The following is a 16,584-nucleotide window of genomic DNA, read 5'->3' on the forward strand; positions in this document are numbered from 1 at the left end:
GTGTTTTCACTTACATGCTATAGTAAGAATCCCTCATGTTTTAGCTTTTGTTAATAATGAACATAAAGTTAAATTTGTAAAATTATTTACATGGGATTAATGTAGAGATATGATACAAATTCAATTCTCAAAGTAGGGTTCTTTCATATGTTATAATTATTGATTTTTGATGTTTTTGTTTTAAATTCAACTAGATAGATGACTCGTGTTACGGTATAAACTGACCCTGTTTTTTTTACTAGGAAAAAAAAAGATGCTAAAGAGATGCAAGTGTTTCTAAAAAAGAAAAACAATTCTAAGACTTGGGTTATTGATTTAATTGAGTTTAATAAACTCAGCTAATTTAATAACACGAATAAAAAAAAAATACAATGATAGTAAATAAAGTGATACGAACCTAGAAGAGCCTTTGAACCCACAAACAAGATAGAAACAACCAAAAAAATGTAAAATTAGATTACAGTACAGAACCTAACATAATGATAACTTGAATTAAGACACCAGAGTTATTAGATGAAAAGGACCCTAGCCCTATGACTATAATGAATCACAAATTGGGAGTATAAAGGAATAAAGCTACAAAGACAATTGATATTTGATAAGTCCAAGAAAAGTTCAATGAATAACCAAAAGAATGAGCAACCCCTCCATACATAAAATATTATTATGAGATAATCCAATCTCTAAAAAAATACAAGCTAAATAATCTTATTCATAATAGGTAAAAAGGTCATAAACAAGTATGAAAAAATAATAAAAGAGTAATAATTCAAATAGGAAAAAGAATTTTAAACCAACTAGGAAAATAATGTAAATCTCACACAGTAGCTTCTAAACCTTATCGCAAAGCCTTTCTAATCTTTGATCACTATGAAATTTTAACCCTATAGAAAAAAAAAACATTTAGAAACGTTTAGTAAAAGTTTTTACTCGATCCAATGTTAAGATTAAAAGGTAAGTTTATTAGCATAAAACTGTGTATTTGTAAAAATAAGCTCAAAACCGACTTAAACTTGTGAAGGAATCCGCAAACCATGAGGAAACCAAGCCCAAATTGCCTCTCCTTGTCCTTGTCTCTTCCCTAGCTCCTTCTCTTATGTGAATTTACATTAATTAGAGCTTAATCATCCATTGTTGTAGTCTTAAAGCTTAACTTGGTCCAAATATCATAAATAAACCCATTGAGTGTCTTTTTAATTTTCTTTTTCCTTGACCTTGTAATCGACACCTCTAATTGATCTTTTGATAATGCTTGTTAACTCTCATCATAAAGTGAAAAAAAAATTGATAATGAAAAAAAAGTAAAAAAAATAAACTTGACCCAAGTTTATCCGAGTTAGCATGACGAATATGTGACTCGATCATGACACCAGGATACCCTATTGAAAGTATATTGAATAAAATCACGAAGCTCAATTATCGAATAAATCAATGTCGAATGATGAAACTGGAAAAAAAATAAAAAGCAATGAAAAAAACCCAATTCAAACTAGGTTAACCCACTAACCCTACAATCATGGGCATAAAACTAGGATAACCTCATAAAAAAAAAACAAAGAAAACCATAAATATCAATTCTCAATCAATCAAATACCGAAGGGCGTGAGGTTGCTCATGTGCATAAGCATGCAACACATATATCAGCTATATTTTTTATAATATTTATATTTTTAAATTATCAAATAGATCTTAAGTGAACTTGATTATAACAAAAAATATATATATAATAAAAAAGGCAAAAATACCCTTGGATGCCAATTGTTTCTTAAAAAATTATTGTATGAGTAATTAAATCATTTTATTGCGTTAAAAAAATAAAAAGACAAAAATAACCTCTCAATGCTAATTCATTTTTTTTATTTTTAATGGTAATTAAGTTATTTTACTTTACTAAAAATACAATAAAACTAATTTATTCAAGTATATTTAAAAATGAATAATGACTCACGTTTAAAAAATTATTTTACTTTGATAGCAAGATGGTTGGCTTTTTCTTTAAGATAAAATAATTATTTTATTGTGTAATTAATCGTGAAAGGCTGGTGAATTTTGTTTTTGTTTTTTCTTTAAATTTTAATTGTAATTTTACTATGGATGATTTGTGACTAATAGGACAGAAAAAAAAATTATTTTTTTTAAATTAATATTTTTTTGATTTTTTTTATTATTTTGATGTGCTGATATCAAAAATAATTTTTTTAAAATAAAAAAATATTATTTTAATATGTTTTGGAATAAAAATACTTTGAAAATTAACCGCTACTATTTTTTCAAACATACATTTATAGGGTGAAAAAAAAATACTAATATTACTATTATATGGTTTTTCTAAACATATATTTAACCAAATACAACCGTTTATAATAATAATAATAATAATAATTAATTTTGAGGGATATAGTTTAAGTTTTAGGTTTGTTTTTATTGGTCATGTGCCATAAATTTTATAAAAACTTATCTTATTATTAATTTTAAAATTTATAAAATTAACAGGTAAATATAAATTAATTTGTACACGTACGTTAATAAAAATAATAATAATAATAATCTTGTGACACCCAGACAGAGGGAGGGAATTTAACAGGAGAGGACAAAGGACTCAAAATAATTAATTACCAGATATAGATGATTTCCCAATTCAAGCAAGAACGTACACTACAGGAGGAGCTTGAAATTGAAAGCGGCCTTATTAACAAATAATTTCCTTGCCATATATTTCATACATTTATTTCTCCCACAAATCTATAGCCTTACCAACCACGTTAGAATTTTTAGAATTATAGTACTGTAGTTGCTTCCAAAGCTGCATACAAACTCTCTGCTATCCATACAGTTACAGAGGCAACTCCAAGAAGATCTCAACTTTTCTGGTTTCTAAAGAGACCCATTTGTTTTTGGCCAATTGGGTGCTGGTATTTTGGTTTATCTTCTTGCAAGAACTGAATCTGGTTGGGTTTTTCGGTTTAGGTAAGCCAAATGTTTCTTTTTTACCCATTTTCTTGGATCTTCTTTTAAATTCAGATTTGCGAAATTGTGTTTTCTTTTTATTGCTTTTTAATGGCCAGTCTTTGGTTTTTTGGATTCAGTTTATTGATTTCTGTTTAATTTTAAGATTTTTCAATTTTAATTACTTATCTTTTAATGGATTCTCCTGGTTGCCAAACAAATTATTGTCGTTGCTCTTAAAAAGTTTGTTTTAAACTGACTTCTTTTGATCTGTTATTCATTGTTTGCTTCTTGTTTTTCTTTCGTAGGCTTTGATTTTGTTACCGCAATTGTTTAATAGCCAGAAATCCCAGAAGATTTTGACTGGAAGGGTAGCTCAAGTGTGCCTCTTAGATGAGGTGAATTGGCCTTTTTGATGGATGTAAAAGGATGCTGATTATCTCGGAAATGAGTCGATCACCTTCATTTTCTGTTAAACAGGAGCTTAGTTTAAAGACTGATCTGGAATCTCTGCAGCAATGGGCTGTTGCCTTCTGCATTATTAGATTTGATCTTGAACAAGGTCAGCTCATTGAAGAGTGTTATCCACCTGGTTCTCTCTCAAATGAAGAGGAACTTGATGTTGCTTTTAGTTCATTTCCAGATTCTGTTTCCCAGAACCAGAACCGTTCAAGCATTCATGACTGCATATTCTTTTTTCGCATCCAAAGGCGGAAGAACTCTGAACAAGGAAATGTGACTTCTTCTGAGGTAGTAGGAATTGATGATGAAGAAGAATCTTCAAAGTCCATGAAAGGGAAGGTGATTAATAGAAGAAAAATTAGAAATGGTACCAAAGGTTTGAAATACTTGTATGGTTTTGTATTTAATAGGCAGCGGCATGATGAGAAGCTAAAGCGAGGTGGAGAACAGAAATCTGTGGTGATATTGTCTCATAATCCTTACTCTAGTGTGTTTAGGCCTTTGTTACAAATTATGGGTCCTTTATATTTTGATGTAGGAACGAAAGCTCTTGAGCATATTGCTGCTTATGTTTCAATGTGGCCTACTCCTGTACCCGGTAAACAAATGGAGCTTCATATTGGGAATGCCATGCTTAAAGTTAGCCTGCCACCCGCTCACAGTCTGCCCTTTGAAATTGGGATTTTTGAAGAATCTGCTTCTGCCATGGCACCTTTTCTTCCATCTAATCAGTTAATTCCACAGGGTCTTTTTCATGATTCAGATATTTTTGGTACATTCCGGGGGATCTTATTGCAGCTCTGGTTGTTATGGGAGTTGTTGCTTATCGGTGAACCTATTCTTATCATAGGACCTACACCTCCCCAGTGCTGTGAGGCAGTTGCAAGTCTAGTCAGTTTGGTTGCACCACTGCCATGTAGTGTTGATTTTAGGCCATATTTCACCATCCATGACCCTGACTTTAAGCATTTGAATTCACTTAAAGAAGGAGACGCATTCCCTCCAATGGTTTTGGGTGTGACAAATCTATTTTTCCTTAAAGCACTTCGTAATATTCCCCACATTGTTTCAGTTGGCAGCCCTGCTTCTAATTCAAACCGGGTTGCCTTTGCAAGTAGGTCTTCTGCTAGCAGAATTCCTGGAACACCAGAAGGATTTGGTCTTCAGCAGCTTTCCTTGAAAAAGTTCTCTCCTTCAAGTTTGTTGAGTGCTGTTAAGTTGAGGAGAGATGGTCCGCTATGCCTCATGACAGAACACAAGGAAGCCGTTTGGAGTACCTATGTAGCTTCAACTAAGCCTGACACTTCTATCTTGAATAGGCTCATTGATGCTGGGAAGTCACCGAGGGTTGAGGAGTCAATGTCAGTTGTTAACAATGAAATATTGCGCCGTCATTTCTTGGAGCTCACCACAAACTTCTTGGCTCCTTTTGGCCCATATTTTAGGGCGAGCACTCCTTCTGAAGGATCTCTTCCATTCATTGACCCTCCCCCTCTTCCTCCATTCGACGTCGAAGAATTTCTGGCAAACTTATCAGCAAGAGGTGTGGGGAAATTTTTGTCAAAGCGGATGAAATCTAATTGGCTGGATTTATACAAGTAATAATTGTTAAACTGCTATTAATATTGCATATGACTTCTTTTTTTCAGTTTGTTTGATTGCTTCTCAGTCCTTCATTCAATTTTGGTCAAGTTCTCAATGCTTGTTGTTAAGATAAAGATGGTTTACATTGCTGTTCAGGAGGTTCCTGAAAGGGCCCAACTTCATGCCATGGTTTCAAAGGCGGCGCACTGTTGTTGAACAAGAACAACATAGGCTCTGGAGGCAGGCAAGAATGAAAGCTGACATACAGCTTCTCATGTCAAGAATGTCAGAATTGGAAATTGTTGATTCTTTCAATTCTATTGAAAGACATCTCCATGGAGAAATTCTGGTAAATTGTTCTGTTTCTTCTAAAATCTTTATTTCCAATGACCGTACTTCGAAAACCAGTATGCCCTTAGCTTTTTTCAATCTGTTGCAATTGTGTAATAACTGCTATGCCTGCAAACATCTAAGTGAAGGAGGTGTTTTTTGGATTTAGGCACAGGACACCTCCCCCTCCCCCCAGTACTTACTATAACTTTCAGGCACATGTTAAGGCAGCAGCGATCTATTTGTACAAGAGGTTAATGAACCGGCTCATGTATTTATTGTTTCTAAGTGAATTGATTTAAGCCTGAAAGTATTTGCAGATCTAAGCGTTTTGTAGTTCATGGTTTGTGAAAAATTCATTGTCAAAAAGTGGTCCATGCTAGTTTCTTAAATGTCCAAGTAGAGGTATATTGCAATTTCTTCTAGATGGTTAGTAGACTGTCTTGTTTTAGAGCCTCTATGAGATGAAAATACACTTTGCTCTTGAATCTGTCCTGAAGATTATAACATGTAATGTGTTGTGTTGAATAGTGGTCAGATGGGATGTTTTCGCGTGTATATGCGTGTATTTTTGGCTGCTTCTTGAACAATAAGTTTCTGCATTTGTGTTCACCGTCATGATATTAGCGTCTGGAAGTAATTATCACTCTGAAAATATTTATAACTTAATGGAGGTTTGAAAACCTAATTTTCATTTTACTGTAGTTAAAATCGAGACTGTGATGCATGCCTAAATAGTGAGAGTTCTAGATTGGCTGAGAAAGAGGAAGTGTGTCATGGTTTGGAGGCTGCAATGCAGTGTAATTAGTGCTGCTGGCATCAGAGGATTGTTTTTCTGGCAAAACTTCTTGCCAGCAAATTTTGCACAACTTTGGTTCATTTTGTGCGGGTTCAATAGCTGTGATAACAAGGCTAGAGGAAACAAACAACCAGACAAAGTACACGATGTGCAATGAAGTCAAGATGAATGCTGAGAACCAGCACTAAAAGTAGACCAAATTGCTTATTGTCCTTTATTGTGGATATGAACTAGGCCACAAGTGTTTGTTACTTATTAAGGGACCCTATTCTTCCACACAATTCCCTCTTGTTCTTTTGGACCTCTTTGAGCAGGATTATCCCTTGAGTGGAATTCTATTTTTCAGAAGAGCAAATATTTATTTGCAGTGCTGCTCCTTTATTAAACTCTGGTCACATATTTATTAAGGTTATACACATTCCGATGATTGAATGGCAGATTGCAATATTTTCCATGTTTTTATCAATCAAAATAAAAGAAAAACATTGATCTGTTGAGAAATAATTTGATTTTTCATAATGCAATCAGATGGAGAAGTCAGGAAAGGCTGGTGTAGACTTTGCAGAAACTTGCCAGAAATTGAAGAAAGATCTGCAGGCAGTGTTCGATGTCCTTCCTAAAGACATGCAGCAGCTTCTGCTTATGAACCCTGAAAGAGCAGCTCTTTTACAAGTAAGTTGGGAGCCAACAAAACTTACTGGCCACCCATCGTTTCAAATTGGGGCTGTATCTTCCAGATCACCAAGATAAATGCAAACCATGGATTGGAACTTGGTGGCTCCTGTTATATGGAATCTTCTCACACTGCTGAAGGCCGGCATCGCATGTAACTATGTTGTAGTGTCCTTCAGTAACTGGATTGGGGATATTTTCTCCCACTTGGGACGTGCTTCTTCTTCTTGGTGAGATCACTTCATCCTCACGATATTTCTGTCTTATTACAGTCTTCCAATTTGCTTATCATTTCCCTTGTTCTGAATCTTGTTCCAGGTGTGAGAATCAAAGACGGTCTTTCACTCCTCATTTTAGATCACTTCTTCTGCAATCCTACACATTTTATTGCTGTAACTTTTGGGGGAGATTGGTCTTTGAATATCCAAAAAAACGATGAGCATTGATGTTTTTGTTCACCAACAGTCTGTTAGGCATCAGCTATCACCTTGGCGGTTTAACCTAGGCCAGATTACCACTGTAGCTATCATCTTTCAAAAATTTGTCGGTTTTTGTGGCACGGCATTTTTTTTACACATTTTCTAAAATGTGTTCAAGATAACAAAGCCACAAAAAAAAAGGTCTCTAGTTTCGAAAATGAACATTGTGACAGAATTCTTTATCATAAGCAGAAGAGTTAACTGCACCCTCTCCTTTTTTTCCACTAGTTCTTTTCTTACAGTAAAATGTAGCTGCAGGAGGAGGGTTTTCCTGCTTGATGCAAGCTTGTCTAGTGAGCGAAGTCTGTTATCAGACCTTTCTAGATTACTAGAAAATTCAGCTGGACAATAAAAAATTTGTGTTGAGCGTAGGTAGTTAAAGAGAGGTACTTTTAATCTTCAAAGTAATGCAGTAGTGCTATAAATTTTGATCTAAGTTGTGTTCTCAAGTTAATATGGCAACTTAGCAAGGATGTGACGGAAAAACGAGCTCTTTCCTTTCTTTTCTTTTTTTTCTGGTATAATCTTGGAATCTCGCATGTAGATCCCCCCATCTCTAAAAGCTCTCCTATGAGATTACACCTCTTTTCATAAGATTAGAGATGACAAATTGCCAAAACTGGTCCCAAGCTTCCTCGACGCATGGTTTAGCTCTTGCTGGAAGTTCTTCGGTTTTAGTTGCAGAAACCACGAGTTGATGAAAGGGTGTTAGATAAGATTAGAGAAAAATATGTAGATGCAGTTCACAACTGTAATATAATTAAATATCACGCTTTAAAATTACAATATTCAAAACTAAATTATTTCATTAATTTTTTTTTTGTGTTAATTAACTATTTTATTTTATTTTATATGCTAATTGCTTAATTTATCTCTAAATAAAATAAAATAAAGAATTTTAAATCATTCAGCACTTTTATACAATTCTCAAATAGTAACTTCTAGACCTTATCATAAGACCTTCTTAATATTTAATTAACTTGAAATTTTAATCCAATATAAAACAAAGCCTCTAGAATTTTCTGGTAAAATTTCAGCCCGATCCAACAGTCGGATAAAAAATTATGCTTGTTTAAGTGAAATTTTGTATTAGAAAAAATAAACATTTAACTGTCAAAATTAATTGCCACATTAAATAGATGGATCACACCCTCTTATATTAAAGATGTAGCCTTCTTGAAATTTACATTGATCCAAATATTCTAAATAAGTCAATTGAATGTATTTTTGAGATTTTTTGCCCTTAATCTTGTAATTGGCTCATCTAAAATTTTTAATGAATCCTTCGTAGTTTGGATCAGATCATATTTGCTAATACAACTCTAGATCTTGTTGCTAAAATAATTATAGGTCTTGTTTTACCTCAAGATTGCAATGCAAACCTTCTACTAGTTGGTAATGGATCAAGTTCGAGTCAGATTTTGCTTCATCTATTTCCAACTTAGAATATCTCAATCTTTCACTTGTCTTCTCCTCCAATATAGTTGGATTAGGAGTAGGATTAGGAGTTTCTCCACCTAGGTGGTATTCATTGTGCACTTGACCCGACTAAAATTTTATTGTTCTTTTTTTAATGATTCATGGATATTGATATAATTTATTTTTAAAATTTATGTTTTAAAAATGTATTCATCAAGTACTCAGATTTGATTTATTGATGTAAATGTAGTTTGTTTTTTAAGTTGAAATTTTAATTTTTCAAAATGAATTTAAAAAAAATAAAAATTGAACAAATTATATCTATATTCATAAATCATAAACTATAAAATAAAGTCTAAACATTAAATCCATGTATAAAACAATAAGAATCCTCAATGAACTATAAGATAAAAATCTATGTGCTATATTGAAAAATAAAATTATAAGTTCACAAAGTAAAAATAAAAAAGGTTAAAAAACTAGGAGAAGATCGAGTCGGCTGAACTCTTTACTCACTTTGGCATTTAACCTTGGTTAAATAAGATCAAAATTTACATGTTTCTGGTTTGAGAGATAAAAAGTTGGTTTAATATTTTTATAAGCTTTCATCCTTTGTTTATATATATATATATATATATATATATATATATATATATATATTGACAAATCACATGGAGCAATAACATGTTTATTTAGACATATTTTTTAGGGAGGTAATCGCCTAGTTTATTCAATCATTTTTATGCCACCTCATCATCACTTGGAGTGACCACAGAGATTTAGAAAGTAAAACAAAAACTTAATCTTCTAATTAAAAATCAAATTTGTTTAATTGAAAAACGCATATTTTATATTTCTAAAAAAAAAACCCATAAAAAAACATTGTTTCTTAAATTTTATATTATAAAATAAGTCCGGTTCATCTAATATTGTTTTGTCCATTTATTCTATTATGTTAAATGGAAGCCAAACAAATCATTTTTTTAATTTAAAAAAAACTTGTATTTAATAACAAATAGAAAAAACTTGTATTTAAGAAAATAGAAAATCAGAGAAAGCAAATGATCCGTTGATTTCTTTTTCATTTCTTCAGAAGAGAGAAAGAGAGTCTCGAGTGGTCGGGAGGAAGAGAATGAGTGTGTGAGGTGATTAAGTTTTCTTGCATTATATATGAGGTCATTTTAGTTATTTTATTCTTTTTTTTAATTTAACCCAAGATAAAAAGTATAATTTATAAAAATAAGTTATAGGATTATTTTTTGTAATTATATATCCCTAAAAATTTGTATAGTAATATGTTTATAAATATAGTAAGACCTCATCGTCCCAGTAAGATAGAGAAAGATTGGCGAAAACAAAGTTTTATAAATATATGAATTAATTTGAGAATCATATTTTTGTAGACGTAGAGATATATTTGAAATTCAGAATTCAAGTTATACTTCGATTGTGTTTTATATGACTTTTGTAAATTATTTTTTAATTTTTGACTCATAAAAAAATTAGAAATATATTTGATTAGAAATAAATTTTAACTTAAATATTTAAATGTTTGTCATCAAATTAAGTAAAATCTTGATATGGTAAAAAATTAAAGTTTTTAACTTTGAACTTACACTTATACCACATCTCTTCTTAAAAAATAAAATTTCATTTGAATCATTTTTACCATATATGTTTAATAACTTTAAATAATTTGAATTTTTTTTTTCATTAATTTTTTTATGAGAAATAACTTTTAAATTATGACATAAAATTTAAAGTTACTTGTCATGAATTATCAACTTTTTTAAATTATGATTTAAAGTTAAAAATCATTTGTCATAAATTATCACTTTCACCTGAAAAGGGGAAGAAAACTTAATTATGATGTTTTTGCCGCTCCCGTGTAATAAAAGATGGAGGAGAATATTCGAGGGGAATAAAATGCAGTGGGATGTTGATGTACTGGATAAGATAAATATGTTTCATCAATGGTCTCGGTTAGTTATGGCGAAAAAAAAAGTCCAAGCTTTGGAAACAATGATATTATATCTGGTTTTGAACATTTAGGTAATGATTTTTTTTTTTTTTTTAGTTTAATGTGGGTGTCCGGGCCAGCTTGCGCGTACCTCGACTAATCTCACGGGCCCTGAAGTTAACGATCATGTAAGCCTCCAGTGGCCATTATATGAGCAACCACAAAACTCAAACCTGAGACCACAGAGGGAGCAAACATCTTGGTCTCAAGCTCTTACCACTGGACCACCACCTAGATGGTTAGGTGGTGATTTGATATTACTGGATCGGAATTATTCCACACAGGCTATGTGAATATTCTAGTATATGTTTTTATGGACTGGTGGGATAGGTTTATGTTCAAGAAAAAGTTTGTAACGGCCAAGACTAGTTAGCTCTTTAAAACTACAATAACAGGAGATTCGAATATTGGATTGAACTCAAATTTTTATAGGTGATTCTACGGGTAATTTTCCCTAGGGCAGCCACTATTTCGTTAAACGAACCATTGGACCTTTCTTTAATTGTGTTTTGAGCATCGATGCTCCTGTTATGACAATTTTTATTATTTTTTCTATGTTTTTTTAGGCTCTGTGTTTTAATTTAGATTTTTTGTTTATTTCCTTTATGTTTTCGGATTCCTAGTTGTTTTCTAATAAAGATAGGTCTTTCTGGCCTATTTAAAGGTCTTATAAACCTCTTAAGAAGGCACCCACCATATGCTTTTTTTTTCAGAGAATAAAATCATAAATTCAAGGTTTACATTTGCATTCCTCTTCGCTCATTAATCCTTTTGTGTCCTTTTCTTGTGATTTTTATGTTGTTGTTGTCCTATGTATTTTCCGCCTGCATTAGCTGGTATTAGAGCCTAACGATCCCAGGTTTTATATTGCTTGTTACACGCTGCAATTGCATGAATAATTATTTGCATGTTGTGTGTCACTAAACAGCCATGGTAAAAAAAGGTTGTGGAGCAAGACGTGTCCAATGGGAGGATGAGGAGCATCCATTTCGGGAGAGAAACATTCAAGAGCTCATCATGGAGGACATGCAGATATAGATCTCATAATTGACTCATGGGCTAGAAGAGAAAGGGCAATGGAAATAGAACTAGGATAGCGACCATTGATCCTTGGCTAATACTGAAACCAAAGGCGCAATCAGAGAAGACAACCTCATGAAAGGGAAGAGGTCAGATCTGGGGATTTTAGCTTTCGCTTCAAAATCCATGAGTTTACTGGAACTTTACAAGCAAACGAGTTCATAGACTAATTGAATAAAGTCAAGAGGATTTTTTTTTTAGTATAAAGAGGTTCTTAAGCCGAAATAAGTTAAATTAATCATAATCAGATTGAAAGGTCGGGCATCTACCTAGTGGGAACGATTAAAACAAAAATTAAAAATCAATAACTGGGATAAGATGAAGAAAAAGATAAGGGAACACTTCCTTCATTTTGACTATTCCCAAACATTATACTAGAGGCTTCATAGGTTGAGATAAGGAGGTAAGTCTATTAATGATTACACTGATGATTTCTACTAGTTAGTAGCTTAGAATGATCTGGTAGAAATGAAAGAACAATTAGTTGCAAGGTATTTAAGTGGTGTAAAAGCAATCCATACATGAGGTACCGTGTCTCCAGTCTTTAAAGACAATTTTTTAAGCTTATTAAAGGGCTTTGACAATAGAGAAGTTACTAGGTGGTAGGATTGTTACTAGAAGTTTCCAAGTTTCTAAGCAGATCAAAATAATAGAAAAGGTGGGCGTAACAATAATTAGAGGGCTACTGTCATACAACCTTGGCCAGCTCAGTAAAATCAATAAACACTTTGGAAACACTTTGCTGATAGAGGAGCCTATGGATATGATTGATCCTAAGTATGATGATGATTCAAAAAATGATGGAGAGATCTTGCATGAAGATGGTGGTATTATCATTGTTAAAGATTGGCGGCGTACTAGTTTCTTCTATTCTATATGCATTTTTAAAAGCAAGGTATATATTTTAATCATAGATAGTGGTAGCTAGGAGAATGTGGTTTTGGCAAAGGCAGTAAAAAAGCTTCAATTAACGATTGAAAATCATTCTAAACCCTATAAGTTGACATGGATAAACAAAGATAACGAGTTAATTGTTGATAAATTTTGTTTTGTGTCCTATTTCATGGGATAAAGATACTTTGATAGTGTTTGGTGTGATGTGATGTTTATGGATGTGTGTTATATTCTGTTAGGGAGGACATGGTAGTTTGATAAAAATGTAATGCATGATGATAGAAAAAATACGTACTCTCAAAGCCTAAAGGGGAAACATATAATGTTGGCACCAATGAAGGAGAAGGTGGAAACGAGAATTGAAAAAAGGAAAGAGCTTGTTGTTTTTATCACAGTTTATGGAAGATATACAGGTGAACGAGTAGTGTATGCCCTAGTTCTTAGTAGTGGAACAATTAAGGAGGATGATGATGTTGATGACAACCCCAGTAAGGTAAAAGTTATGCTAACAAAACTTTTAGATTTAATGCCAGATTACAATGAAGTACAGGTTTCCAATATAATGACTAGATGACATGTTAGATTAGTTGGCAGGTTACATGTTGTTTTGAAAGATTGATCTCAAGAATGGTTACCATTATATAAAAATCAAGTTAGGAGTAAGTGGAAGACAACCTTCAAAAATCAACAAGGGTTATACGAATGGATGGTTATGATATTTGGTTTGTCCAATGCTCCTAGCACTTTTATAAGGTTTATTAGGTATTGAGGCCATTCGTGGGCAGATTTTTTTTCATTTATTTTGATGATATTATAATTTACAACCCCACTTTGAATTCTTATTTAAAGTATTTACATGTTGCTTGTGAAACCTTAAAGAAAGAGCATTTATATTTAAATCACAAGAAATGTAAGTTTTTCACTGATACTGATACTTACTTTTGTAGGCTTTATTGTGTTTGTTAATCGGGTTTGGGCTGATATATCTAAAATTTCTAACATTGTGGAGTGGACGACTCCAAAGAGTGTTCGAGATATTAAGAGCTTTCACAGACTTCCATCATTCTATAGAAGGTTCATTTGAAGCTTCAGTTCTCTTATTACGCCTATTATGGAGTGTCTGGATAGGCATGCTTTTAGGTAGATAGATTAAGCTAAATCCAGTTTTCAGCTTGTTAAACAGAAAATGATTGAAGCTCATCTGCTATCACTTCTAGACTTTGAAAAGTTGTTTGAGGTAAATTGTGATGTATTTAGGATAGGCATTGATGGAGTTCTTAGCCAAGATGGGAGGCTCATTACCTATTTCAGTGATAATCTATCTAGTTCAAATTACTCCACATATGATTTGGAATTTTATGTTATTTTTTAGAGTCTCAAACATTGGTGACATTACTTATTATAAAAGGAGTTTATTCTCATTATAAATCATGAGGCATTGAAAAATATAAATGGACGACATAAGTTAAATCATCACGCAAAACGGGTTTTGTTTTTGCAAGAGTTTACCTTTTCATTAAGGCAATAGTCAAGCAGCTTAAATAAGATGGCTAATGCTTTTAATAAATGGGTTGCTCTACTCAATATTATGTGTGCCCAAATGATATGGTTTAATGCTTTCAAGGAGCTCTATTTGAGAGATTTATCTTTCGAACATATTTATATTGAGTTAATGGATGGAGGTAAACGAGATCACTTTGTATTTATGAATGATTATTTATTTCATAGCTTGCAATTATGTATTCCAGATTGCTCCTTATGAGAGCATATTATCTGTGAGAAGCATTGTAAGGGACACTTTGGAAGAGACAAGACATTGGCCCTAATGTCCGTTGATTATTATTGGCCTAAGCTTCCAGAACATGTATCTAGTTTTGTGAGGAGATATGCTATCTGTCAAAGGTTTAGGGAGCCTTATCAAATGTGATATCTAGTTTTATTGTTATGGACATGTCCTCGAAGATAACCAATTTAATAGTCTATCAAAAACTATGGATGCATCATGGATATCCCACATTTACTTTAACGAGGTGGTTCATTTACATGGTATTTCTAGATCCATCATTTTTTATAGAGATGTGAAGTTCATGAATAACTTGTGAAAGATTTTATAGGGTAAGATGATGACTCGACTGAAATTTAATAATGCATATCATCCTCAGGTAGATAGGTAGACAAAAGTGAGGAATTGAAGCCTTGGCAACTTGTTGTGGAGTCTAGTGGGAGACATACCAAAATAATAGGATACGACTTTGCCATAAACAAATTTTTCTTATAACAAATCTCAAAATCAAGTTACCTAATTAAGTCCATTTGAAAGGGTGCTAAAGTCGATGCATGTTCCTCGTATCAGATGATTAAGTGTTCAAGTTGACAATATGACACATTATTTACATAATATCTATGAGGAGGACAAGAAGATAATCACTTACAGCAATTCTCGATATAAGGCCTTGAGTGATACTCATCGTAAGAGAGTGGTGTTTGATGTTGGTGATCTAGTATGGGCAATTCTTACTCGTGACAAGTTTCTAGTGGGGTGTATAACAAGCTTAAAAAGAGGAAAATTAGCTTTTACAAGGTGTTGTAGAAAATAAGTGACAATGCTTATAGACATCATCTTCATGGCCATTTAAAGACTTCTAATGTATTTAATGTTAAGCACTTGACACTCTATCTATAGAAAGAATAGAACTCGAGGACGAGTCCTCTCCAACCTAGGGAGAATGATGTAGCTGAGCACTCGAGTAATGATCTAACATTACTAGATAGGGATCTAGCCCAAACAGACTATGTGGATGGCCTGACATATGCTTTTATGGATAATTGGAACAGGTCTAGGTTTAAGAAAAGATCTAAAATGACCAGGATTGATTAGCTCTTTAAAAGTTACGATAATATGAGATCCGACCGTTGAATCAGACTAAAATTTTTATAGGTGATTCCGCATGTAATTATTCATAAGGCAGCCACTACAATTCTAAATGAGCTGTCAAATTTTTTATAATCATGTTTTGAGTATTGATGCTCTTGATATGATAATTTTTATTATTTTCCTATATTTTTTCGGACTCTATGTTTTAATTTGATTTTTTTTTTTGTTTATTTACTTAATGTGGATTCATAGTTGTTTCCTAGTGGAGGTAGGATTTTCTAACCTATTTAAAGGTCTTGTAAATCTATTAAGGAGACAACCACTATATGTTTTATTTTTCAGATAATAAAATTGTGAACTTAAGGTTCACATCTACAGCTCTCTTCACTCATTAAACTTTGTGTTTTTTTACTGTGAATTTTTTTTTTTTGTCATTATCCAACATAGTTTTCTATTGCATCAATTTTTTGTAGTTTCAAAAGGTCAAAAAATAGATGTCTTCAAATATCCAAACAAACAACTATATAAAACCACATAATTAAGGAGTGTTGTGGTAGTAGAAAGCATTTTTCACGAACCTCAACGAATTAGTATAATAATAATTGCTTGAGTTGGAGTTGATTTTGCTCAGTAATTCAATTAATTTAACCAACGCTTATGTGTCACTTGGATAATTTGGCTTAACTTTTTATATATAAAAAAAAAAACATGTTACCATCTATTCTTTGCAAACCAAAAGGTTTAGAAACACACGACATATAAAAAACAACTAGTAGATCTCGTGGATGATCAACCACGGCAATGTTTTGGAGAAGTACACGTGACTAACTCATTAAAGTTGACTTTTGTCTCCTTGTTAATGTAAAGTTTATCGATTTTTTTATGTACCAACAAATTAATTTAATATGATTGAAATTATTATATCTAAAATTATTTATATTTATATTGTTTATGTAATATGATTAAGCTAACTGAAAGTAATATCAAACTACATTCACAAATCATGAACATTTCAAATATAAAA

General features: G+C 32.3%; 1 protein-coding gene across 6 annotated transcripts; it reads left to right on the plus strand.

The window, feature by feature from the left end:
* Positions 1-2,600: 2,600 nt before the first annotated feature.
* On the plus strand, positions 2,601-7,478 carry LOC7487092 (uncharacterized). 6 transcript variants are annotated; one of them, XR_008056975.1, is made up of 5 exons: positions 2,602-2,967; positions 3,255-5,006; positions 5,152-5,341; positions 6,650-7,023; positions 7,112-7,478. XR_008056975.1 is itself a non-coding variant. In XM_024582600.2 (4 exons), exons 2-4 carry the CDS (start codon positions 3,376-3,378, stop codon positions 6,869-6,871), a joined length of 2,043 nt encoding a protein of 680 aa, XP_024438368.1. In that variant the 5' UTR covers positions 2,601-2,967; positions 3,255-3,375; the 3' UTR covers positions 6,872-7,478. The 6 variants fall into 6 exon arrangements, 3 of the variants coding, with proteins under 3 accessions (XP_024438368.1, XP_024438367.1, XP_024438369.1); XR_002977115.2 differs by having other exon boundaries at positions 2,603-2,967; positions 5,149-5,341; XR_002977116.2 differs by having other exon boundaries at positions 2,603-2,967; positions 5,149-5,341; positions 6,650-6,947.
* The last annotated feature ends 9,106 nt before the right edge of the window (positions 7,479-16,584 follow it).

Source organism: Populus trichocarpa, chromosome 12 (assembly GCF_000002775.5).
Source record: "Populus trichocarpa isolate Nisqually-1 chromosome 12, P.trichocarpa_v4.1, whole genome shotgun sequence".
Taxonomy (NCBI): domain Eukaryota; kingdom Viridiplantae; phylum Streptophyta; class Magnoliopsida; order Malpighiales; family Salicaceae; genus Populus; species Populus trichocarpa.

Coding starts and splice junctions, on each gene's coding strand:
- LOC7487092 (XM_024582599.2), top strand. CDS start 3,376: ATGCTGATTATCTCGGAAATGAGTCGATCACCTTCATTTTCTGTTAAA. Junction 5,007..5,148: donor AATTGGCTGGATTTATACAA/GTAATAATTGTT, acceptor ATTGCTGTTCAG/GAGGTTCCTGAAAGGGCCCA. Junction 5,342..6,649: donor ATCTCCATGGAGAAATTCTG/GTAAATTGTTCT, acceptor TAATGCAATCAG/ATGGAGAAGTCAGGAAAGGC.